The 27,638-nt window shown below is 47.3% G+C and overlaps 1 protein-coding gene across 3 annotated transcripts in view; it reads left to right on the top strand.

Moving 5' to 3' along the window:
• LOC128885119 (uncharacterized) overlaps window positions 1–27,638 on the top strand; it is a 192,351-nt gene that overhangs the window by 77,835 nt on the left and 86,878 nt on the right. For all 3 annotated transcript variants that reach the window (XM_054138949.1, XM_054138956.1, XM_054138964.1), the window contains exons 3-4: window positions 7,251–7,421; window positions 11,694–11,838. In XM_054138949.1, the coding sequence (XP_053994924.1) occupies window positions 7,251–7,421; window positions 11,694–11,838 (316 nt within the window). The remainder of the gene's footprint in view (window positions 1–7,250; window positions 7,422–11,693; window positions 11,839–27,638) is intronic.

Consider the following 27,638-nt stretch of genomic DNA (forward strand, 5'->3'; position numbering starts at 1 on the left):
ATTGTTTTGCCGGTGTTCGCAACGTTACGCCATCGGTTCAGCGGAGCCTGATTACTCGGACAATTGGCAAGTCCAAATGATTGTCATAATTAACGGAACGCCAAATCGTCGGGTTATTTATAACTCCGGTAAATACCGCGTACAAATCGCGGCACGCGCGACTGCACAAGCCGAGGTTTATGTTTCCTGTCCCATATTCGACGGTCTGGTTAAAGGTTAAACCGAGCCCGCACGGGGACTCCTCATGTCATTTGAAATAACGCTTTCATTTGGTCAACAGTTGGCCGAGCGGATGATTGATCGTTCGAGCTCGAGCTAAATTATCGATTACGCCGGAAGGTATGAACGAATTTACTTGCTACGTAACTCCGAGCCGAATTAATCAATCGAAAGAGAAATAATCCTGGCAATCGTTCGAGGGAGGGCTCCCTAATTTTCAATTTTTACGGCCGATCGATCGTAGGTGAACGAATATGATAGGACAACAGCCATAAATCGATCTCGAAAAAGTCGAAGCGAAACGAAGCAAAACGGTCGGTAGGGTGAAATCGCGTTCCTTTTCAAGGAATTTCTTTGATTAACAGCCGGACTCCGTTACACACGTGGAAGCGTGCCTCGTTAACTTTAGTTTCAAGTTTCGCAACGGGAGCTTGGGTTGTAATTTTCCCAGGGGTGTGGAAACGGCAATTGGTAGGGAAAGAATTCCGTATAAATTTTCAATTTAGAAACGTTTGCGCCTTTTCGTGCAAATTCCATTTACACTTTGGCCGAGATACAACAGCGTCACGAATCCGCGAAACGCGTAGAAATTAAACGAAAACTCTCGAGTAGAACGAGATCGGATCGAGGATTGGATCGTCTCGATTATTATTAAATAATCCTCGATCCTAAGGAGCTCGAAAACATCGAGTTGTTTTGAACGCGGACCGAAATTTCCAGCGGGTACAATTTTCAACGAGACTCCGCGTCATTTTATGAGGTTCCGCTCGAGTCGCGAAGAAACCATTTTCATTTAGTTACTATCGCAGCTTCTACCTTGAGGGTCTTTTTCACAACGTTCCAACGATCGTTCAATTTTCAAGCAAAACTTAAGGAAAAAGGCGTGGCGCGCGTTGCACCGAAAGTGCCGTTAGCCGGCGCTTTAACGCGAAACTTCCATGTAAACGTAACTACGTTACCGTCCAGATTATCTCGGTTAACCGTGTATCAACGTTGAAACATTTACATTTCATGGATATTAAGATACGTCGAGTGCGCGAGATGCGTCTAGAACTTTGTTATCGAAAACCATTCCCGATGTATCGACGCGTTTTATCTGCAGCTCGCACCATCCTTTTCAGGAAACTTTCTTGCTAAACGTCGAACGAGCGGGCTAGTTTTTCAACCGCTCAACGGAGTAAGCACAGAACCATTTGTCGAGCGACGAGGAATTTCTACCCTGATGTAACTCTCGAGTCGACGGGTTGCGTGCCGAGTGGATTCGTGAAAATGGTTTTGTGAAACTCCCAAGATGGAAAAACTGTAAGGCCGATGCACGAAAGAATTGCCAGGGGTGGTTACCGTTTACCGGAGTCGGGAGCTTTTCATTTCGCCAAGTATACGCGCGAGCAAACGTTTACCGTGCCGCGTTGTTACCGTAAAACCGTTCCGACAACGCGGATACTTGAAAAAGTATTTACTTCGAGTACGGCGAATCAGCGCTGTTTAATCGTTCGGCTTCGCGTAGAAATTTACGTGCTCGATTACGCGCGCGATCGCACACGATTTCGCTACGATATAATCGGTGAGCACGATTACATTTATTGGGTTTAGCATGAGCCGTAGGTGCAATCAATTTGCTGCTTAAACGTTTATACGGTAAAATGATCCGGAATATACGAGCGCGCAGCCCTTCGTCCCTTGTTATGGCAACCGGTAGACAAACCATCCTTCCGTTAAACCCTCGAACGCCGGCTCTACCCCGTTCGTAGGGGGAAACTCTGTCCCGTCGTTGGTTATTATGCGCACGGACGAAAATCACTTTGCGAACGAATGCGGCGATATCGTAGCACGTGGTGGCTGCGTGCAATCGAGTCTGGGACGGGGGTGGAAGACACCGCACGCGACAGACTGGCTGGATAACGATTTCGTAACCGATCGAATTCCCGAGACCTGTAATCATCCGAAAAAGAAATCCAGGCGTCTTGAATTATTCTTGTCAGCGTATCGACGTAGATACCATCCGTTGTACGCTTCTATCGTGTACCTACCGTTTTCAGCGAAACCAGTAGCTAACCGAATACATAAAGGAATGCTCGTCGCGTCGAGAATCGAGTACCCCTTACTCGGCCGGAGATGCTTGGAAAATTTTAGCGTAAAGGTCGAGTCTCGATTCGATCGGTTGAAAGAGCGAAGAACAGGCTCACCGGTCGGCTTGTTTGTTTTATTCTTCGAATTGATTTGCTTGTTCGAGCCGAGAGCTCCTTTCGTATTTCCCGGCAAGTTTCGTCGAAATGAAACGGTTAATTATTTTCTCGACCGAACTTCACGGAGAATGAGAAGCGTTACTTTTAAGCGCTGGATTCGTGATACTCGATCCAGATGAAATTCGAAGAAAGAAGGGAGTTTCCAAGTTTCATCGCCGTGAAACATCGCGGGCATTTCTCTTCCGTCGCTTTTATATTTTCACGGTCCGTAACTTTTTAATCGTTCCTCCGGAGGAAGCGCCGGAGCTACTTGCTCGCGATTCGGGAGAGATTCGCTACGATTCTATGCGATTACGGTTCCATCGTTTGAAAATAAACGTTCGCTCGAGCACGGCTGGGAGAGAAGCAAATAACAAGATCAACGGCACAACGATTCATCGATTCGAACAAAAGGGGGACGAGCGGCGGAAGCGTATCGGTTCATTCAGAATTCCGGTGGAATGTAATTCGAGGGGAAAAATAGACTCGATCGCCATTAATTCGCGAATAATAAACATCTCGGAAACTTATCGGAGGGAAATGGAGCAATAACTCAGAGGGGGATCGCGCCGCGAATATAACGCGATCGCGAATCGAAGCGCGGCGGCTGCTCGTTGCCATTAATAAGCGCGGAAAGTGTGGTCTTGCCGCGGAAAAAAGGACCGATAAGGTGGCAAAGAGGGTGAAAAGGGTGACGGGGGCGGCAGAAGGATCCTATTGTTCGAAAATACAATGTACGTTGTTACGGCAAAGCGCCGCGCACAGTTCTCGAGTACAATGGCTTCGGAGGGAGAAAGACAGACACCGTACAAGAGAAAATTGTACGGTTGTATGCAGCACCCCCGTGCACCTGTCCGCGTGTGTTCCCGAGTGAACGTGTGTCGGAGCAGAACGGATAGAAAGAAAAAAAAGAGCGAACAAAGGAGGAAAAGAGAGAAAGCGCGTCTGCGTCCCTTCAGATTCGCCCCGAGAGTGCGAGTTATCCGTTGGTATACGTACACATTTTTCACCTTTTCGTTTTTCGAATCGCTTCTTTTGTTCGCCATCGATGAATTATAACTCGCGGTTGTATCGGGTCTCTGGCCACGATCGGTTGTGCTTTTTATCGGCACACCGACTGTTCATCGCGGTACATATCCTGATAATTGAAGCACGACACGGAACAAAACAGGACTCGTCTGCCTACCAGGAAACAGACTGTGTCACACTATGGCCCGATAGAAATTGAAATTTATAAATGCGTAATCAAACGATTCTTGGTGATTCCTCGCGTGTCCTTTATGTTTCATTCAGAAAAAAGATCGACAAATTTGGAATCTCGCGATACGCAACTGCGTCGAAAGTAGGTGGGAACGCGGTTCATATTTACGCGCTTAACAAATATCGAACATCGAATCGAATACGAAGCGTTATCGCGTCCTTATTTATCGCTGCCCCTCGCCGAAGAATGTTTCGCTATTCGGAGGCGAATCTTTCTGAAAAGTTACCTGGCGTGATTTCGATATAATTGGATCGTTATCCGTTGCAAAAACCAGAGCGTATTTCCACGGGAATTAGAGTTGTTACTCCCGAAATAATGCGACTGTTCTAATGAAACTTTCAGCTAAAATTCTTTCTGCGGCCGATGATTCCCTCCGCGGTTATAAAAATTGTAAAACATCGCGGGGTTCTTGCAACACCGTCGTTACCCCAGAGGTAAAAGAACATTCATTTAGCGAGACTAATGACACAGGGGCGATTGCGGAGCAAACGTTCAATCGACAAATAAGATCGAACTATCGGTGTAAGAATTTGTATTCGTTGATTCGCTGATGATAATCAAATGATAATCAAATGATAAACACTCGAATCGAGAGATGGAGAGTGTGGATAAACAGTGGACTGGACAGTTTTCCTCGGGGTAGTCGACGAAAGGAGAAACAAGGGGTCGTCGCGTGGAGGTGAATTCTCTGCGTGGTGGTCAGGGCATCACCTGTGCATCCTATGGAAACACAAGCAGATGGCTACCGCACGATTGTACAAACATACGTATGCTCTGATCTCCTAGCGTATTCTCTCTCTCGCTTTCTCCGGGGTCCTCCGTCGTTCTCCAAAGTCGCTATCTACCAGTGGCCATGTGAGCTCGTGGTGCACGGTGCATAGGCGCGGTACGAAACCATTAAACGGGAGAGACTGGTCGGTATCAGCGGTGCTGCAGCTGCAACTGCAGCCGTTAGATCCTGGGTTTTGTGCAACACCGTGTATTGTAACGGTCTGTCGAATAAAGGATCCTCCTCCGCTCGTATCGATTCATCCCTGCGAAATAACGCATCGCGAATTTTACTCGACGCTTTCCGTCCTCTTCGTCGAGGCGACCGATTAATCTTTTAATTATACCGTTTTTACGTATTCGTTCGAGTGACTTTATTTTGGCACGGTTGATTCGCTCGGTGTTTCAACGTCGTCGGTCCCGGTATCGTTTTACTGCTGTTAAATTGCATCGGTTTCGTGTCGAGCGCTCGGTTCGATTTTCCTTTTATCGGAGCGGTATTCTTTACCAGGATCGTATTATCCTCGGCGAAACTACCCCAGAGGTGAACTTTTTGTTCGTTTTCAGCGATGCTCGTCTCTTGAAGAATTACAGGGTGAAGAGACACCCGGTACGATTACTCTAAAGTGGTACCAAATTGTCGGATTTAAATATCAAAGTCCGGAGGAAAATATCAAGTTAGCCGGATCGTCACCGAGCTTCCCGAAGGTTTTCAATCTCGATGGGAGTTCTCGCCAAGATCGACGAGACGCTCCCAGGTCGGCGACAATTTTACAAACGTGTACGCGCGAAATTTATTCGTTTCAATTACGGTCAGAGTTATGATTTTTGTATGAGAACGGAGGGAACAACGATCGGTCGAGACTAGCCGTGGAAATTACTCGTGCGACGATTTTAGGAGTTAAAATATTTCCTCGTTAAAGCAGTTTCAACACACCCTCTCTCTCTCTCTCTCTCTCTCTCTCTCTCTCTCTCTCTTCGAGATTCTCCTGTACGTAGATTAATTAGTACAGCGTCGTTCGGGGAAAGAATGGGAACGAGGGGGCGCCTTAATTACTATTCCAAGACACCGTAAGTTTCGTAATAACCGAGAGCAGCAGCGGCAGCGGTATAAGTAATGAATCCAGATGTCGTCGTCGCCGTCGAATGTCGGATCGAAAAATGACGACCCAAGTTTTCAGCCGACTTTCCTGGTAACACCGTATTAGCGCGACTCTGTCATCCGATAATCGCAATTCCCTTCGGCAACGAACGTGTCCGTTACAGGGAACAGAAAAGAAGTTCGTTCGTCGACGAGGGTCCGCTTCTTCGTCGCGAGAAGCTCGTTAAATATTGTTTCCAAATAATGGCGACGATATCTTTTCCATTTCTGTTCGCGTAATTTTTCCGAACGCTCGACGACGGTCCGAAACTCTCGCGGACCAATGGAAACTACGTTAACCGCCGCGGCGTCGGCTTCGTCGCGACCTAATTTCAACGAGATTCCGTCGACGAGGAAATAAAGAGTGCCGGCTGACACGGGAGAGAACGACGCGAACGACGGCGGAGAAAGGAAGAAAGAGAAAAGATCGTCCGAACGAGCACGAGTTACAAAGCGAAAAGTAAAACACTCTGGCAGGCAGAAGTTAATGTTTAATTTAAGATAGAGCACTGACTCTTCGTTTGCCGTCTCTCCATCGGCTTCCGGAAAAGTTGTAACCCGGTGTTCCAGAAGGCAGACCTTTCGGATCGATCGAGTTCTGGACTCGGTAACGGTCCATCGTAAGTCATGGTCAGGCGAGTTTCAGACGCGTTGGGGAGAAGTTCATTTTCGAAGAAGCGTTTGAGAACCTGGAGAGTAACGCGTCACTCTGATAATCAGAAACACGTAATGGAAATACGCGATGACTCGTTGCAAACAATTATTCGATAGAAAATTTTAGTCCATCCCGGGATACGGTATGGATTTTTCCCCTCTACCATTTATTAGAATGGAACGGCCAACGGCAATTTATAGAACGGCCTTCTGTATTATACAATAGATGACGTGCTCCGCGATAAGGACCTTTCGTCCCCACCATTCGCGGAAAATTCGTTGAAACGTAAAGCCCGTTGGTATCGGGTTCGCGTCAACGGTCAGTCGAATCGGTACGGTCGCGCGTGGGAGTCACGTACGCTTACGGAAGCTTCGGTGGTTGTTGCCGAAACGATCGAGGCACCTCGAGTGTTATAACCGGTTTCCCAACTGTAGGACTTCTCATTGCTCCCTGCGGTGTAACGCGAGCATTCCATTCTTGCACGATAATCTCACTGTCGAGCCTCCCGGCTCTCGTAACACCGAATTTCTCGATGGGATTTTGCGGTCTTTACAGGTAGGCATTACTGGCGTACGTCGACGCGCCTTCCAGCAATTATTGCGCACGAAATGTAATCCTCACGAAAACGTAGAATGGAACGACTTAACAGCGAATATCTCGTCCGCGATACAAATGTTTCGCATTCCATTTCGAATGGCGTATTAATTCTATAATTAGATATTCGTGGCTTTCGCGTCGCAGCTCTTCGCGGTTCGCTGAAAGCGTCGGTATCAACCGCGAATCGCGTACTTGTATTTTCGATATCGTCGTTCGCGTTTTCCAAGTTTCCTCTTTAGACGCGTCGTCTTATTCCTTCGACTAACATTGCGCGCTTAATCCCCGAAGTTGACGAAATTTATTCTCGCGTAGACCCCGCCAAGAAGGCGTATTTGTCGTCGGTAATGGTCGCAACTCCACTTAATAATAATTTAACTGTTCCAGTGGCTTGTTCGACGGTGACAGTGACAAAGTGTCAAGCGGCTCTGCGCACTCTGCAAGCTTTCCCCTTCTTCCGACCCACGTGCCTCTGCAGAGAGCCGCATGTTGATCCGGACTGCAACAGCTTTCAGAACTTCCTCTTCGACCATCCCTGCATCTACGTCTTAAAGAAGGGTAAGTTTCCGAGTAGGAAAATTGTTTTATCTTTCCAAGAGTTTTGCGAGGCAATAACAATTTCTCTTGTAACGAAATTTCTTTTATACGAGCGGAAAATTATTATTATTATTAAACGTCTTTGTTGCGCATGTCTGCACAGAGTGCGTACATTCTGTGCGAGAAGGGTTAATTTGTACAAAGACGAGGTACAGCTCGGGGCTGCTTTTCATCTTGACTTCGAAGTAATTACACGACCCAAGTGAATGCGAACGATGAAAATTAAGCAAGATTGAAAGCATGTAAAACCGAATAGAATAATAGGAGAAAGAAACGAGGAGAAGTTAGAATCGGTTCGCGACGTACCATGAAATTACAAATCCTTCGAATACGGAATCGCTCGGTCCTCGAAGTTTGGACTCGGGAATCTCGGCGACAACGAAAATCAATTAAGATCGATTCGGTTTCCATGAAAAAGCGTTCGAGCTCACGACCACGCGTTAATCCTCTAACAAGCGTTTAATCGGACCCGGGAGTCGCGATTGTAACGAGGGATTCCGTTCAGGTGTCAGGGAAACTTCTCTCGACGCTCTCGATCTCGGTCAGCAACGATCCTCGGGAACTTTTAACGAGCCGCGAACACGCGTTCCGCTCGGGACGTTTCCAATAATCTCGCCAGTGCAACGCGGACCCGGCGTTCGCTTTCTTGTTTAACCTTAACTTCTGGCTGGGATTGCACGCACTCGAGACTAGCTTCGTCCGAAAAGAATCGGACCCGGGAGCTCGAGCACTCTCAGACGGAATCTGGTCGTCTTTACGTCTGCAATCTTGGACGATATTTACTCGTCGCATTCGTCGCGATTCTTCTTTGCACGAAGAAGATTATCGGAACTATCGTTCCGGTAATTCCACATCGGTTCCATCGGCGATCCGGCGTGTTTCACCAAATTTTTGTCTCTCCGTTACTAAGTTACCGGCAGCAGTCATTCTTTACGTTGGAATTCGGAGCGTCAAGAGTGCATCGTCGCGTTTTACGTTTTAACAGGTGGGAGATACTACCGTGACATTTCAGGGTAGAACGAAACGATTCTTTATCCCTGCATGGTTCGGCAAATGTTTTGTTAACGAAGAGCGCGGTTCCGCAAAGTATTAGAAATTCCGAGAATCGACGCAAATTTTCCCATGTTGCCTCTGTCGCGAAAGCTGGAGCTCCTTGCGAAAGCAGCTGCTTTTCATGAAATTTACCACGAACGCTCTCAAGAGAAAAACTTGACGCGCGAAACTGGAAATGGCGTTAGCGAAGCTCCGGAACGATCGCGCGAGCAACGCATTACACCGGACGCACCGACGCGAAAAGCGTGGAACCGATTTCCTCTTTCTCTTTGCGATGTTCGAATTGCTCGGAAACGCTGGCAAGCTTCAAAGCGTTGCATAAGCTGCAACGGTTGCTTTCCGTGGACTCTGGAACTAGCGTTGACTTCGGACGGAGCATCGCGCGGATCTTTGCCCGGGCAAAGGGAGGCGCGTGGCTTTGCCGAGGCCTTTGATTTCTTTTTCTTTCTTCCGGCCCGTTCACCCGCCGGCTTTCCCTTTCCCGCGATTCCTTTTTTCCAACTACGAGAGCGAGTTTAATCTCATTAAGTGCCGAAGCTCCCCAATCTCCAAACCACCGTTGCGACCAGCTCTCATTATTCGCGTTGCTCTCCCGTATGACCGGCTTTCAGTCGTTCGCGTCATTTACACGGCCGGGATAAACGTAATTAATCTCCTTATCGCTCGACTCATTTCTTAAATACTCTTTTCGGTTTCTCGAACCCGCCACTTCTCGCATTTCGTACAATTTACGTACTCTTGGGCCGATCCATTTTCCGTCCAACGGCGGCAACTTTTCGCAGCTCCCGGGAGCTTGTTTCGTTTCTTTCTTATTTCGCCAGACGGGAAAGCCCCTTTGGCGAGCGAAACGTTGGGGAGAGTGGTACAACGGTTGTTAGATCGAGAGATAATACAAGTTTACTCGAAAGCTGATACCGTAGTTAAATATGATTTGCAAATTTACATACTCTTACATAATGTTGGTTCGAACGAAGAGAAAAGATGTAATTTCTCGAAATTCGAAAAGTGCGGGCCAAATAAAATGAGATCGTTATCCAAGGCGCGCTCTAAGAGCTCGATGTTTCATTCTTGAATTTATCTTTTAAAGCGGATTTCACGAGTGATGAAATCCCGAGACGCGAACTTATTTTCTTCCTTAATTGCTTCCTTCTCGAGATACTTCAGCTTTCCTTCCGAAATGAAAGCTTTAATTTCCCACGAACACTGACTCCTGATTCGTGCCACTTCGCTCCGACCATTTAGCTCCCTTCTTACATTTTTATTCAATTCATCGGCGAATGCTTTTAGCTACTCTCAACGCAGTCCATTCGATTTATTCGATCTATAAATGGCTAACTACCGACACTAAAATAAATTCCAAAACGATCCGTTTGAAATTCTGAATATAATTGTCTCTATCGAAGTACGAGGTACAAATTGTCAATTCTATTTTCGAAAGGTTCGGTCGACGCGAGTGAAAAACATTTTGTCAGCGTTGAAAGTACTTTGTACGTTTCCTGTCCTTGCCCTAACAAACGACGTTAATCGTTGGAAAGTTATCGAATACTCGAAAAAGGTATTGGCCATTTTCGCAGATGCGACGCAAGAAAATTTGATCGAGGTGCTACTCAACCGGGCATTTCCTTTCGATGAAAAGACGCTGGAACAAAACAAAGGAATCGCGATATCTTTGACTGTAGCCCCTTTTATAACCTCCGCACCGTTGCGGCTTCTCCTACGATTTCCATTGTTCATTTTCCCGAGAGCTCACTCGTTCGGGCCGTCGAGCCTTTTGAGCATTTTCGAACGATTCACGGATAATTCCCAATGCGCTTCTTTTCACCCACGTCCGCTGTTCCAGCCGTGATCCTCCCACTGTCCCCTTCCCTCTGTCTGCATCGCGAATCCTCCCTTCCCTATCGCTTTCTTTCTCCTTTCGTCTCCGCTCTTACCGATGCTAAAAGAATGGGCTTTCCTCTTGCTTGTCGATTCCGCGAGCGAAACTCTCTTTTTTATCCTATCCTCTCGCCCTTTCCGTTCATCCCTTCTACGGTCTCTGCTCCCCGCTATTATCCTTACTTCATCGAACCCTTTGTTTATATATATACATATCTCGCGCGCATTGCTACCTACGGTTTTTCTTCTTGCTCAATTTTTGGAATAAAGCGTAGGCTGCCATCGCTCGATTTCTTTTTCATTTTCCCCTTCACCTTCGGTCCACCTCATCGCCGAACGAAGTATAGTCCACCCCGTTTAATTGCGATCGTTTTATATTATCGGGAAATTCACGGAGGTCTTTGAAATTATTCGCGAAAAAATTCCCTACCCTCTTCCGCCTTTACCCGGAAAAACCTCCTCGTCTCTTAACACAGCACCCTCCCGGACCACGTTTCTTCCTTTGATAAGAGAATACCTTTATTATTTTCTAGTTTCTCTTTTTGCTTCAGTTCGGCGCCGACGCCGGGCGCCCGGCGTCTTCTTATTGTTTTTATTTCATTGGCCCCTTGCAGACGCGCCGTTTCATTATTTTTACGTGCGCGAGCCTCGCGCTAGCGGACGAGTAATTATTTTTCCTCGTTTCCGAGGCTGCAGGCGGAACGATGAATTCTACTCGTTAATAACGAACGAATTTTTCATTTAAGTATTTTTTCTTCACGGAATATCCCCCACCCAGTCTCGCTCGTTGTTCTTGGTTTTACGGTCCATTCGAAGAGTCTATTGTTCCCGAGCGAAACTCTGTCTCGGACGATTATCGAGCACGAAGATCGTGGATCGAGCGAGTGCTTGGTCTATGAAACGAACCATTTTAAACGAAAACAATCGCATCGAGAGATTTTTTACTCTTGGAGATTTAACGTTCAGACCAAATTTTAAGATCTTTGTTACGATCGCAGTATAGCTTAGGGTGGCGAAGGATATACGTCATATTTGACGCGATCGAAGCAATCGTTCGTGCGCGTAAACTAACACGTTCGATCGATGTCGGATAAGAAGAACTGCTTCAATATTTGAATGCCGCTTGTCGCTATCCGCGAATAATATGGATCGAGTACGTAGTCGATACGCGTGCATCGCGTCGCATCGCAAAGCGGAGAGTTAAACGCGTCCCGTGTTATCCTCTGGTCCCATCGATTCCTTGACAAACTTTCGTCGCGGACTCGCTTCGAAGAACCGAATTAATCGTCGCTGTCGTTTTTCCAGACAAGGACCCATACCCCATCGACGCGCTGCCTACCTGCAATCATGCGCTGAGCGTCTGTTTACACGGCAAACCGTGCAGTCAGATATTCGACGACTTCAAAAACAACTGCAAAGCGAGGGAGGGCAAGTGCAGGATGGAGAGCCGGTGAGTGAAAACGTCGCATCATTACCATAGTTTATTCTACTTTTGGCGGATCGCGAAAGCGACGAACGCTCGCGCTGCCGTGTCGCGGCGGTTCACGGTTCGCGTCTCGAGACGACCGTATACCTGGATGTCAATATTTACGTGCGCCTCTTCGCGCGCAAAAATGTTTCCCTCGCCCTGGAAATTTCGCTTCGGTACTCTCTCTCTCCCCCCCCCTCTCTCTCACCCTCTCCCTTCTATTCATAATACAAGTTAAAGGAAGCGCGGAGTGCTCCTTTTGAATGTCAATCTAAGAAATAAATTTCTTTGCAGCACGTTGAATTTCGTTCTTAGGTTGCCGTGCGCCGCGGCAGCGTTCCCGGTATTCACCGTTCCGCTTAAAAGAGACGAGTAGCGTCCTTTTTTCCAATGTCAGTCGGCTACGCAAGCTCTTTCGCCTTGTTGGCGTTCGGTTTTGTTCGAAATTCGAACTGGAAAACGGGGCAACGACGCTCTCTCCGTAGCGTTGATCGGTCGTTTGTTGCGATGCACTTCTAGAAATTTATCGGGGTGGAAAAGGTAACCGTTTAGCTTCGGTGAACTCGGTTGGAAAGTGACGCGGATAAATCGAACGCTAATTTTATTCGCGCGATTGATTTCGACGAGATCGGCATCTTCCGCGTAGTTAAAAGTGGTCCATCCGTTCGGTCCACACACTTGTAATATTTGTAGTATTCGCGCCTCCCATACCCAAGAAGATGGAGTTGAACGAAAACACGAAACGTAAGGCTCCCACGTATCGTACGTCTTTGCATCGATGCCGAAGCGAAAGAAATTTTAACTGAACGTCAACTACGTAATTTCAGTTTCTTCCCTTATAGCGGAAGGTGTACCGTTAATAGAAAAGACACCGATTTTTTTGAAACCATCGTTTCGCGACAACCCTTGCAAGCTCCCGGTGATAAAAGAAAAATTGCGCGAATAAAGCTCCCGGTGGAACGCTTTTATTTTTTTGCGCGCATTTTCTCAAGATTTAGAACACACGGGGATTAGGCTGTATTCCTGTAGGTTTTTTTTTTTTCATCGGGCTCCCCTGCTTCCGTCCCGTCGTAAAGCCATTAACGACCGCTCACGCGTCCACGCACTTTTAATTACAGAAGCTCCTCGCGTATCGAAACTTTACGGCCGCTCCCCGCGATCTTTCTCTCCCGAGTAATTGCCTCGTATTTTTCTTGTCGTTTTCATCCATTAATATGCCGTCCGTCGCATGATACGATTATTGTCATTAACGAAGTTCTCCGGCCGGTGAAAACAGGCCAAGCACGACGGCGTACACAAAGCACATAAAAGAAGAGGTAGCACTTTTCCGTTGAAACGACTCGGAATGATTTCCGAGCACGATGCGTCATTTCTCGACAAGGGGTGTCCCGCGTTGCGAGCACTCGGGACGATTTTCAAGCGCAAACGCGTCAACTTGTTAGCCTATTCTGTTTTCTTTTTTCCCTGTAACGCAACGTTACGGTAATATCCGACAACGCAAATGGCACGATATAACGTCCGTTAAAGGACGACGAAAGAGACATGAAATCGCGAACAGCGTGGGAATATGCCATGTTGCTTTCCGTAAAGCCCCGATCCACGCACACGATGATTGCCGCGAGCGACGCCTAAGTAATTTCTTCCTAGAAATGTTAAACCTTCCATCGTTTACAACCGACGCGTGTTTTCTCGCACCCTCGACGTATACCGCAGTCAGTTGTACGCGGAACGATTTTTCGCGAGAAAAGGACAACGGCAGAATCGTAAAAAGAACGTCGCGACATATCCAAGCTGAACAAGCGAGAAACGTATCGATAGAGTTTAATTAGTCGCGGTGGTCGTCGACGAAACGAGCCAAGTATTCCTGGGACAACAAGTCGAGTGATTTGCGATAAATAACATTCGTTCGGAACAGAATTAAATTACGACGCGACGAGGAGGAAACGCCGGAAAAAGGTTCTCCGCGATTGAATTTTATTTTAATCGAATTGGATATCCAGGGAAATACGGTTATACGCGATATGGTAATTTACGACAAACGACAACGGAATTTATCTCCGCGGCTCGTTCGAACTGCAGTCGGAAGGACAAAGCAAGTTTTTCATCCGATGCGAGACTATCTTCTTTTTAAAGTTCTCGTGTTCGGTTCTCGTGCTTCGGCGTCGCAAATTCCTCGCTTTTCACGGCATCGCCAAAGGAACAAGGTGTTCTTTCGCGAGGATAAGCAGGGTTCCCGTTGAGGAATTTTTATACCATCGACAGGATGTAAGGTAAAGGAACGCCGCTAGGTACAGCGGTGCTTTATTGACCCGGTCATGTCCGAAGTAATGCGACGAGATCGCGTACAGATAGCGGACACGTTACACCATTCCTCCATCGACAATTTTTCCATTTCGTTAATAGAACCAAACGCTTACTTCTTCCTAGAATCTGAATCAGTCACGAGAGCTACTCTATCGATTCGATTTTTCCAAGTTCTCGGTTTCCCATATATTTCTAAACGCGTTTTCCCAGAGCGATGAGCATCCATTCGCGCGTAGCCAACGCGAGAAGGAAAGATGCATAATCGCACTCGCGATAATTCACTCGGGTCGAACTGCAAAATTTACGATCGCTCGTATCCCGTTTCCCTGTAGCCATTTTGCTTGGATCTTCGATCACAGATTAAGAGAAAATTGGCGCAAGGCTGAAGAACGATGATCGGGATACGTTCCCGGTAGGTTTATTTTTATTGGCCGGAACGGGCAGATTGAATTTCAATGTTATTACGAACCGAAATAGAGAAAATGTCGATACGAAAGGGGAGAGAAATACTCGGGAACTTTACGGATTTCCTCTGAATTTAAAAACATGCACGTGACGCGACTCGCGAGGGGCCCGTTGTTATTTCGTGGTGCCGCTAGCCAGGGAAGATGAAATAGAGTATTATACGGCAGCAGGCTGTCCGCTGCGACATCGATAAATTTGTAAAACGACGACGAGGAAATAACGCGCTTACTTCTATTTTTACGTTTGATTGCGATACGCTAGGTTAATACTCGACTCGGTTACAGAGTCATCTTCGCGATTCGAAAAACAACGAGTATCGTCAAGGTCCGATATACACAGGTGTGCGGGTCGTTGAATTTTATTTCAATCGATCTCCGTCGACCCGGTTCTCGGAAACTGTATCGCTCTCCCTCGAAAGAAATTCCTCCAAGTTCATAACTGTCCCGCGTCCTTTTATTTTGTCGCGGTTGTCGTCGCGTCGCAAATAAACTCCCCAGCGTGCTCGATACTACGCGACCGAGGACAATGCTCGGCTTTTCAGAGGGTTTCTTTCTTAGCTGCTCGTAAACCTACAAAGTCCTGCTCCGATTCTCAGGTTTTGCGGAAATAGGGGCCGAGAAAGGCCGAAGTAGCGCGACACGCCACAATTAACGATCCCGTTAATTAAATTAATGCGTGCCATAAAAGCCGCGGCTCGTTACGAGACTTTCAACGTTTCGCGAGCAAAGGGGACAGAGATACTCGTTAGAGAAGACAAGTGTACATCCGTTCGGTATATAGGCTGAAACACCAAACGTTTCTTACGTGAATATGAGAATGCACTCTATTTTACTCGAGATTATTCGTCTGGTCTGGATGGAAAAGCGCGGGTCGTTGAATGTCGCAAGTTGGAAACGACTTGCAGCGCGCGAGAAGCTCGGGGATACGAAAAACTTATTTCCTATAAATAATCGACCGGCTCGACGAGAACGTCGATTACCGAAATTTATATTAATTAGTGCGACGAGTCGCGTCGTGGTTTCCTAACTCTGTACGATACATTTAACTCGCAAACCTGTAAACCTCTCGGGAACACACAAGAAACCAAAATAAAATCCACGCAAAATACCGATCCGCTAAAAGTCACGAGCAAATCGAAAGAGCGCGATAGGTTCGGAAAACTCGAGATTCGAGATAAATCGAGATCCGCGCGGGGCTGTTGAAATATTTTACAACGAATCTTATTTTAAACGGCGCATCTTGGACGGACCGAAATATGAATTGCATCCATTCCCGTCCAATTTCTCTACTCGACGCGGTCGAGTCTGAAACGTAAACGGGATACAGGATGGTGAAATGGATAAGGTCCAAGGACACGGGTGTAAATAAATTCTCGTATGACGTTTTATTACAAAGGAGCGAACGGAAGCAGTCGGCAGGTACGAACCGTTTTTTTTTCTCCTTGGTCCGTTGAAGATATTCATTTTTCACGCGGCGTTGCACCATCTTTTCTCGCCGCGGAGTGGATCGTTTCCACGAGAGGACGAACGGAAGAATGCGCTCTCTAAAAAGCTACCACTTTCCGCTCCTTTCGTCCGTCTTGACGAAGACAAACCTGCTTCCATGTTGGCGCGATCCGGTCGTGAGATCCCGGGAGCCGCAGCCCCGGAAGACGCGAGAAAGTAGAAGAGAACGAAAGATAACTACTTATCTTCGGTGGCTCGAGGCGATACTGGTAGTACGCGCTAATGAAAACGCTCCTCACGTACGGGAAAGTTAACGCATGGAAACGCCAGGCGAAATTGTAAAGTTTGCGTTACGTTTATAACGTGATCTCAACTTTTGGCGAAGCGATAGTCGAAAATCTTACGACGCCGAAAACGATCGAGGAGAAAGCCAGAGATTTAATCTCTCACGCTGAAACGTCGAGTCGAGCTCGTCGCGAACTCTCTTTCTACGAGCAGTTATTTCGAGGAATTCGTATCACGGATTCGTTGTTCGCGGTTTTTGAACTCCGTGGAACTCTAACGTGTCGAAAGGCTCGTAACACCGTCGCATAAATTCCTTCAACGATAGAGAACTCGGTAGACAGTTTCTTGTTGACCGTTCAAGGCGGAGTAGAAAAGAGTTGCTGGCCGCGAGTCGCGTTAAACACGTTTCCCGCGCCGGGGAAGTAAATGCATAGGAACACACAGCGCGTGCAAAGTTGGAAGTCGACGTCTCGGCGCAGCTTGTTGACATTTAATTTGAATCAAGCCGGAAGAGTAAACTTTCGCGTTATCGATCTTAAGGTGTTTTGGCGAGGACAAGGAAGCAGTTACGTTCGAAATTTCGGGCACCGGTACGACGAGCCATTCGAAAAATTGAACGTCAATACGCAGCCAGAGCGTCGGAAAACTTTGGCGAAAACTGGGAAACATCAAAGGGATTAGTCGTAATCGGTCGCGACCTTACCTCGTTTTTTTAAATTAAGTTTCTCGGAGACACGATATTCGCTCGAGTCAGGGGAATCGCGATAGCGAGGAAGGACGGAAAAACGAGTGTCATTAGCGAAGAGAAATGCCGCGACAGGATGCATCGCATCGAAAATATTCACGGCGCGAAATGGCAGAGCTGCACAGGACGTTAATTAGCACTGCCACGAACTTCCCATAGGGATAGGAAAGCGAAGATAATTACGGACGTGTCGACGACATTGTCGGCCCCTGACGAAGGAGTTGACGTTTGGAAATGAATGGATTGCAGGGGTCGAAGCCGCGCTCCGATATCGAGTTTTATCCCGGAATACTAGAAACGATCGTCCCGTGACAAATGTCGCCGACTCTTTCGACGCTCCGTTTGGATGGCTAAAGCGGAAAGTAAACAGAACCAGTTCGACGAATCGCAGTGATAATAAATGCGCGTCAAATTTTCCACGATGTTTTTCCATGCAGCTGCTTAAACTGCATTCTCCGTCGATACTTGTAAATCGAATCGATAAGAATCGGTAACATGTTGAAAAGGAGCAAGGATCGAACCGTGGTATCCCTTATCGACGACATAACGTCGCGATGCCGTGAAAATTATACGGAAACGTAACGAGAAACGAATTTCAACTATTTCCATATCTCCATTACCTCCTCGTCACGCTATCGTGCCTCGCCAATTGTTTCCTCAATTATCTCTCCACTTATCTTCTCGACAACCTTCCGGTTGGAAAGCACAGCAACCCAGGGTCGTACTCGATCCGATCTTCATAAAAGTCTCGCCTGGTGCGTTCGGGTTCGCCGCTGATTCGTAGGAACAATTATTTTTCTAGGGCAACGGACCTAGGTTGCTACACCCTGTCGTTTTCCGTTCTCTCCATTTCCACTGCCGACGCGACGCGACGCGACGCGACGCGACGTCTACGAATATTGACTTTCAGAACGATAGAAATGTTACCCTCAGGGGCTGTAGGCGTGCGCGAACGCAGCTACAGTACGGGCCTAGCGAACCCGAGGTACCCCAGCTTCGAGGGAGTCAGCGAACCTCGTGCCCTCTCAAATTCTAATCGACGGTGACGATAGATATCTTTAGTTTAGGTAGAAAACGTAACGTATCGTTACGACGGGGAAATATAAATTGGACAAAAAAGAGAGCCACTCGATCCTTCGATCCTTTAATCTCCTCCTCGAAGAGAAACGGATTAAGGTTATATTCCTCGGGAGGAGGAAAGTGAAAAGGGATGAAGGCGGATAAAGAAGGGAGGAGGATAGAAATCGAAACGCTCGATCGAACAGCTAACGAGGTCCATCTTCACCGGAAATGACGATGTACCGCCCCCGCTTCGAGCCCCGTCCCGGTGACTTCGGTACCAAACCGCCTCTCTTTCGTTCCGGCAGTTGAGCTCGTGTGAAATTGCCGGGGAATTTCCCCCCCTGTTCAACTTGATAACCGAGAGGAACCACCGAACAAAAGAAACCCTTGGTCTGGATCAAAGTAATTTCATCGGTGCTCGTCGTTTGCTCGTATTTTCGGTTTCCGCGCTTTTCGAGGTACCCTTTGACGGTCGTGGATTGTAAATATGGATGGGTGTCGAAAAGTGGGTACAACCGGAGAATTGGCAGGCGTACAAGGAATGCTCTCGATAAAGGGCTCTCGCGGAAGGTAAATAGATTTCTAGATTCGCTTGGGAACAGATAAGAGTGCATCGGTATAGATCGGTCTTAGAATCCCGTGTCCTTGCATTCTTCGGGAACGTGGAATTGTAACGCGAATAATGACGATTGGACGATGAGCCGCGCGAAGAGTATATTAAATTCCGCGATCGATATCGATGTCAGTCTTTCGCTATAGACAGATTTCGACGAATACTCGGGGCGCTGAGGTACTTACGGAAAGTTGGCGGCGCGCATGAAAATGTCGAAGTCTGGCTTTTCTCGCGCGTTCGTCGGTCCGAGGGCTCGTATCTTCGTCGAACAGAAGCCAAGTCGAATTGTATCGGGTATCGAGCGGGGGGATAAGAAGGGTGAAAGAGGAGAGGGTGGAAGTCTGGAAGCGCCGGTGGCTAAAGCCGATTGAAACAATCGGCGATCAGTGTTCGGTGATCCCACTTGGAAATGGCGCAATCGTCTTGACATCGAACCTTCCCTCGACGTCCGCCGTTTTGCTAGAACGATCCTGCTGGTGGCGTCGATTGACTAACATTTCTAGCAACTGCTCGAAATACTCGCAACGATAGAAGAAATTGTGTTCGCGTGTAGGTGTTTGTCACGCTCGGCGTATTTATTTTTCATCGCGTCCGGTTCGAACTTCTCCGAGTGGTGGTATTTTGGATCTTTGGCGTATTTTAGCGAAATTGCAATTGTTCGAGAACGAAAGATAAATAACGACATCGAGAGATGAAAATGGCTTCGGGACGATTGATTCGCGGTGTATAGGTGCTCGATGATCGTTGAGTAATTTAGGTCGAAGGAAGCAAGTGGATAGCCGGTGAATAATACGCAATCGGTGAAATGTTTCGTTGCATGCGCAGCGTGCACTTGAAAACTGATACGTTTGATAACTCACAGAGGGTACGTTCGAGCGAATAAATGCGTTATTGGAAACCGATCGGGAGGATAACGTAATTGCTGAAGTGTATGCGTGATACAGAGAGTTGTCATAACGGCAAGCCCTTTAACGTGCTCTAGGAACTGCGGGGAAAATTATAACGAATCCAACGCGAAAACGGATTTACACGCTCGATTTCCATAGCCTACGTATAGAGTTTCATTCGAACCGAGTGAAACTCGTGAAACCAATAATCTACCCTTTGATAACGAAGAGTTTAAGGTCAGTAGAGCAGCGAGCGAGAACATTTTAACGAAATTAAATTCGAATATTTACAGAGCACCGAAAAACCACCGTTCTTCGAATCGCGAGTCATGTCGTCGCGGTAACCTCGCGAAACAAAAGTCAAAGTATATAGCCGATGCGTTGGTGCTCGTGGTTGGGTGTAACTTGGCGGAAATGGAAATAGAAACGAAAAGTGGCCCGGCAAAAAGCCATTCACACGGAGTCCGAATAAATATTAACTCTTTTATAAATATGAAACGTTGTCGACGGTACCTCTAGTTACGTCAACGCGAAAACGGACGTTGGGTTCAGGGGATGGGGGTGGAAAGAGCGAAAATGAAAGGACGAGTCTACGACGGTTACCGGATGGAAAGAGAAACAGTTCTCCAGAGATGAACGCAGGGGTTGAGACGAATAACCCGAATACGAGAAGAAAATCATACGTGTTCTACGCGTGGGATGACTGAGAGAGAGAGAGGTAAAGCGAGATGGCGCGCGAGAGAAATATGGAGAGTGCACCAGGGTGGAGAAGGATCGAGATAAATTCCCGCGGATTGTGTGGACTCGGTGAAGGAGAGTTTATTTTACGGCTCGGGAGAATATTCCTGTCTTGATGTAATTGTAATGATGAGTTATCGCGAAGCGGGAATCGATCTTCTTATAGGATTCGGATTTCTCCGGACTTAAAGTCAACGACGTGTGCGTGTCGATTCGAAGATTTTTTCATGATTTTTTCATTCGAGTGTCAGCCTGAAAGGAAGGCGAATAGAAGCGCGAAATCGTATTCGATTTGCTGACAGATACGAAAACTGAACGCCCCAACCCATTCGGAGGAAACTGTGTTAGAAATTGATCTCTCGATTCGCGTCATCGACTCGGCAGGCATTGGGTGAAAAAATATCGAACGAGTAGAACCTGGCGGCGTTACATTTTGCTCGCGGATAAAACGCTCGTCGCGAGCGATGCGCTCGGAAAGTCGAACAATTATCCGCGAATACGCGAACGGTTAAACGCGACACAACAGATCCTCGACATGGGTTTGGAAATTGCTGGCATTTCGGTAATCATCGCCGTATTGTAGGCGAAAGTCGAGCAGCGGGTACAGCGGCACGGAGACGGGAACGGTTAGCGTTTAAAGAAGAACCGAAAGGATTGTCGGGACAATTAGCGGGAATTTCACGTCTGATGCAGTTTTCGCGTCCATCCGCGATTGTTTTGGCGCCGTTGAATTTTCCGGACTCGGCCGTGGAAGGCCGGTGCAGCAGTTAAGCCGAATTCACACTAGAGATTAGTGCTAGGTTCGAGTCGACCAGCCGCTATCGAAACTCGAACCGTTCGGGGAATACGTCCACGACCTCGATTGTTTCTGCCGCGAAAGTAGAACGCTATATATAGCGATTCGGTCCTGCAGCTTCTCTACGAATGTATACGTACATAGTAGTTCGCACCTTCCAGTACGCGAAGCGTTCGACGTCGATCTTAAATCGTTCGTCTCCGATCTTGGAGCAGCCGCCGATTAGAATCTCTCCTCGTTATCTCGTTTTAACTTTGAAAGCTTGGCGAAACTCGAGCAACTTTCATTCGCCGAAGATATTATTCGCAGTCACGGACCTAAATTCTCCTTCCAGCGAAAACGCGCGACCGACGAAAATTTATCTCCGTGTTCGATCTCCGAGGTCCAAGATGAAGTCGAAGCCAGAAGGAAAACTGAGAGCGTTTTTCTCATCCGTCGATGCTTGGCCGTAGATTGAAATCCCACACCCCGATTGTCCCCATTTGTTACTCTTTGTGCGCGCAACGTTGAACTTTGGCGGCATTGCGCTTGTACGAACCCATTCGCGTCCCCTCACGGCTCACGAGAACCCTTTCCACCGGCTTCCTCAACTTCGTTAGCTCGGCTAAACATTAATGACCCGCGAGGCAACGTCCAACCCTGCAGTCGGGCTCTTCCATGCCTCTCTTCCTCTCTCTCTCGGTTTTTCCTCTTCCTGGAGCCCCTCGAAGCCTCGTGACCCTCTCTACTTGGTCAATAACCTCTAAAAATATTAAGAACCGTACGAACAATCATCCGAAATAATACACCCGTCTGTGTGAATCGTGCTTTTACACTTGTTCCTCTTTATTCCGGTTTCTGTATACCCAGAACTCCGTTCGAAACTCATTTCGAGGTGCATTCGTGACCAAGTCTGGCGACAACGTGATGACAATTCTGTCTTTCGCGGTTTTCCACGCTATTTCACGATCTTCGAGTAACACCATCGCGTAAAACCGAGTCGAAACGAGTTACTTTCAAGCCGTTCCGCCGTTGATCCAGAATTGTTCATTTCCATTCGTTCAAACGCGAGACGAATCGCTATTTATTTGAACATGAAATCGAATCAGCGAGGCGCAAACTGGATACGATGAAATTGTATCGCAAACTGACGGAAATGTGGGTTAACTTCATGCTCTGACAATCACGATTTGTTGCGCATTCGATACGAATTTTTTATTGGTTGAGCCCGTTACGGATGTACGTTAAACGTCATTTCGGCGCTTCGCGAAAAAATCTGTCGATTAAACGAACCTCGCGACTACGTATCCGTGCGTCGATTCCCATGCAGGTTCTTAACTTCAAAATGGATAAAGGAATAAAAGGCGAACAAAACGAAATGCGGAGAACAATACGAACGGGTTAAAAGGATTAATCAATCGATGCGCTTAGCGGGGATGAATTCGAAGTTGAGCGTACGTATATAGGGACAGAAGCGAAGTGCCTTCTCTTTGACCCTTTTGAAACGAACGAACAAAAACAATCGAGGATTCTGCCCTTTGTGTTTCGCTCGTCCTGGCGCGATTCGAGGGCAATCGAATTTTCGAAATCGCGTTGCAACGCGCAGCCTTGTCGTGCAACGTCGACGAGAACTCGCGGCGCCGGCACCCCGTTATATTGTTCCGAAAGACAGCGAACGAATACCGTAACAGAGTCGTTCGCGATTCACGGGAACTCTTTGAACGTTGTAAAACCCGTTATTACCCGGTTTAAAGCACGACGCGACCCCGCACGGATCGCCACGGATTATAAGTTCGACGTAACGCAGTTCGATATGCAAGCGTTCCGGTTTCGTGAGCGCGCATACGAACAAGGAAAACGTCGATGGAAACGTTTGATTTATTTTTACCGATTTGCTCGCGCTCGACGCGCGCCGGCTGAAAGTTTCAGCGCGAGTAGAAATACTGCCACGAACGGTAACGGTGTATGCATTTTTAATCGATCGACGTTGTACGCTACACTCTTAAAGATATCGTAAATTTATAAGAGATGTGCAAACCTGGAACAAATTTAACGATCGAACACCACCGCGCTGGTAACGCCCACACACGACTCACTTTTAACAGTTTCGTTCTCCGAGGATTCGAAGCAGAGTCCGACAAATGAAAGAACCGACTCGGGAGATCACCCGTCGCGTCGGTTGTTCCATTGAGAGAAATTCTTCCGCCTCTTCCTGCCTCGACCGACAGATTAAAGTGCAGTTCGATGAAAGCAGCAACGGAACCGAGAGGGTCTCGTTCCTGAACATCCGAATCGTAGCCGTAATTTTCTTTAATTATTAATTGCAATTTCAAGACGACCAACGAGCTACTTAATCGGGTCAAATTGCTATGATCTGAAAGTGTCGTCGCAACCGACGGGAATCGAGTTTATATTGAAAAAAATTCGCTCGTCGGTCACCCTGTCGTGAAAAATGAACCTCTCGTCGTACGATACGAATACGTTCTTTCCGAGAAAACAAATGCGTCGTTGAAAATACGCCGTTCCTTGCGCGAGTAACTCGTAGATCTACATACATTTGCAAGCTCGTAACATCGGTCAAAGTCAGCGGTACCAACAAAAGCATCGCCGATGACTTTTCCGTAGCGCGTCTAGACCCCGGTGTATTTTTTTAGCGATGGTTTATCGCAAGAGTCACGGTACTCTCGAGATAGAGGTTCGTATGGATCCGTGACCCGATAGATACGTCGATGCGTTCGAGTACGGTCCACGAGGACCGAGCACGTCGAACCGGAAGTAATTTTCCAGCTACTATTATCGTCGGTGAAAACGCGTTGACCTTAGCAACTTGTCGGTTGGTCGCAATATCGATATTAAAAGTTGAAGAGGAGGATAAACGAAGCGAAAGCTTCAACGGACGGCCGATAATTAAATTTATATTCCCCGTATAATGAGAAATCGCGAAAGGATAGAGGGAAGCCAAATGGCGGAGGGTAAAAACTTTCTTGGTGGCTTATCTCGAAGCGGATTGTTAACATCCGACGCAGACTCGCAGCCAGGAAATAAATCGGCGAGAGATTTGTGGCGCGCACCGTAGTTGCAGCCGTATCAACGTAATCTCTTCTGAACAATTATCAATTTAGCCTCCTCCCGAAACCATTCCGGACGCGATAGATCGTTTAAACGTAACGAGAGTAAAAAGGCGTGCTGCGTCGCTCCACCGACGATGTAATTTTGTTGTAAACTCATGAACATTTACGAGCCACTCGACATCTCACCGTCCTTTGCGCGCACTTCCTTCTCCCTTTCCGCTTGGCGAACCTATTAAACTTAATATATTCATGCATCCTCGCGAAACATTTGCGAATGCGAACGTTAACCGAATCTCGACGAACGAAACGAACTTTCGCCGTCGTGATTCGTATATAATTGCCTGGTTTAATTACCAGCTTTCGATTGGTAAAGCCTCTTCGAGTATACGGAATCTTTTCCCGAAATTTTAGACGACCTCCTCTCGCCGCGAATATAGCCTTCGAGACTTCGAAACGTTAATTGAGAGACTAAGGTAACTCGCATCGGACACTTCTGGAGCGCGGACCTCTCTTCGGCCTCTCGAAAAGTTGGAGCACGTTCGCGGAATTTTAACGAGACGCGATCGCTCCCACGCTTACAAATCACGGGGCTGATTCACCGTACACCTGTTTTCTCGTCTTACTTTCTATCTTACGCTTCCTCGACACGATAGAAAGCTTTCCTACCTCGTAATGGCTATCACGACTAATTAGTCGATCGGCGCATCGATTCTCTAAACGTGCTCGGACTGTTTACTCGTTCTTTCTCCATCGCGTTGCGATTGATTTCTTCTCCGATAGGGACGTCGCGAAAAGCATTTGGTTTCGAGTCGCCTCTCGTGGGATTTCTTGAACCTTGAACTGTGAAACAGCGTGCATCGGGTCCCATTTCAAACGCGTCTCTTTTCTCCGCGGTGGCTAACAAAAAATGAAATAGAAAATGTTGGACGAAGCTGTTTTAATCGGAGGCGGTGGACGAAATTAAATCTCCTCCCGCGCTTGCCCACGGGGTAGACAGTTTCGCGACCGAACGGTTATATCGTCATCGCGATAAACACCGTAGACGCTTACGTATTGTCGCAATGCTCCACGGTATAATGGCTCGCGATCGGACCGAGCCAATTATACGCGTAATCAAAACGTGGCATCGATGTGAAACTTAATCATGCGGTTACGAGTCAAACGTCACGGTAGTATGCCGTTAACGGGGCGAAACATAGCTACCTCGTCAAGTAGAACGCGTTGTCTCGGTGACCGTTGAATTTGTTCCGAATATCACTCGTTAGCGATTCGTTGACACCTTCCGCGGGCCCAACCGCAGCGGACCGAATATTTCATTTGACATCGCGGACGATTTATTGTCGCGGTAAGTATAACGAGTGCATTTGATTCGATAATACTCGACGAAACAGTGGAACATCGCTCGAAATTTTAACGATCCCGAAACGGTGTTTAATTGGCCGCAGTCGGCTTTAAAACGCGGAAACTTTTGCATTCGATGGGGACGTCATTTGCGAGAAGCACCGGAAACCGTCCTTTCGGTGAATCGTTGATTTTTCAATTTGCGAGGTTCTTACCAGGGAAACGCGTGTCGCTAGGAAATTTCAGTAAAACGAGGTTCGCTTGAAATAACACTCGTGTGAGAAGCACGCGAGCGTGCTGGCGTATATAGATGAGGAAGAAGGGTAGCTGGGACCGTCATGGCATCACCTTATTAAAATCAGGAGAAAACCAATATCAAGGCGCCGCATGATCGAGTATCGATTCTCAATTATGCTTTAATGGTGACGGGCGGCAACCTTATCGGTCGGGTGTATCGGTTCCCTAAGTTTAGGGGTAAATAGACTATCCAGCGCCAAATAGAATGGTTTCAACTAGCAAAACTTTACAATAGAAAATCGAAAAACGAAGACGACTCTTGCGAACCTTGCTTTGTTCCGCGAATACTTGTTGTTCGCGTCTCTTACGAACGACTCGATAAATTTGTTACTCCGTTGACCGGTCTATCTTCTTTAACGAACATCCCTGGAGTGGGTTCGTGATCCTTGCACAAGGAACTCGTCGATGTTGTATACGCTGATCCGACAGAGAACCGACGTGTTTGTAACTTTGCTCGCGTTAGTCGAGTCGCATGGCCGCAAAGGCCCTCGTCTCTCTCTCCGTCTCGCGCTCTTTCCCCTTGCAATGTTCTTGACGTCTCTGAAACTCTACTCTTGGTACTCGCGGAGAGTCGATTCTCTTAGGCCCGGTATGCGACGGACGTCTGTTTGGAAACATGCCGATACCGCTGTTCAATGGATTTATGGTAATACGAGGCTAAGTACGGTACACCGATTTTGTGTATTTAGCTGGCTAGTCCCTATGAGCCTCTGCCAAGAGTAAGACTCGAAGGATTTGCGTGCAACCAAGGAGACAACGAGCTTTCGAAACGTCTTCTATATGCTTCGATGCAGAAGAAAGCGGAAGTAAATACGCGTACGTGGAAAACTGCTAATATCGGGAATCCACGGGATCGAGATTCAGGACTTACAGGATTCTTGTCTGGAATTTTTAAATTTGTTGGACCGAGGGGATGCTTTCCGATCGTAACAGGGTCGCGAAATTTCCGGGAAATAAAACGAGGAGGAAAACTTGCTCGATATATCCGTTTAGTTGGCGGGTTTTGCTTGGAAATTCCATGGAATCGACTCGATCTTCCGGTAGAAACTATTCTTAAGACCGATGAAACGAGACTCCGCGCTGGAAAAGAAGCGGAAGTAGCAACGCGCGGAGGCGTATGATATTTGTCGTGTGTTTCTACAAACGAAGCGAGCAAACTGCAGCGAAGCTTTACAAGCATCGTTGACATTTGAAGTTGAGTTGTTGGGATCGGATCGTTGGTCGCAAACATTGTCTGAGCTCGTCTGGATCGACTCGCGATACAAAATGTCAGATTGTGTCGCGTACGCGGGCACTTAAAAGTTCGAGCACTCCGACAGGACTGAATCTTTTACGCTTCGAGACGCTTAACCACTCCTGATATTTACCGTTCCATTAACAACGGTGGTCGTACTCTTCTTACCGCGCCAGTTCCGAAGCAATTAAATCGCTCTTTCGTCCCTTCCCTCGGTCTAGCCTTTAAACACGCGCACGCGGCGCGACTCCTCGTTACTTTCCGCCCTAATGAAAAAAATTGTACGCGAACGTTGGAAAAGTTGGAAAAGTTGCTCCGGTTCTATTTTATCTTTTTATCGATGAAGCGCAGTCATCGCAGCGCATCGATCGAGTTTGTTATTTTAATAAACAAAACGAAAGCGCGGGATTTCTCATTAATTCCTTGCAAAGGTCGGTTCGTCGGTAACGAAAAAACGCCCTGGGGGGGAAAAAAAAGGGAAAACACTCGAAGCTTTCGTAAGTAATTATATTTCCACCTT

Source organism: Hylaeus volcanicus, chromosome 1 (assembly GCF_026283585.1).
Source record: "Hylaeus volcanicus isolate JK05 chromosome 1, UHH_iyHylVolc1.0_haploid, whole genome shotgun sequence".
Classification (NCBI taxonomy): Eukaryota; Metazoa; Arthropoda; class Insecta; order Hymenoptera; family Colletidae; genus Hylaeus; species Hylaeus volcanicus.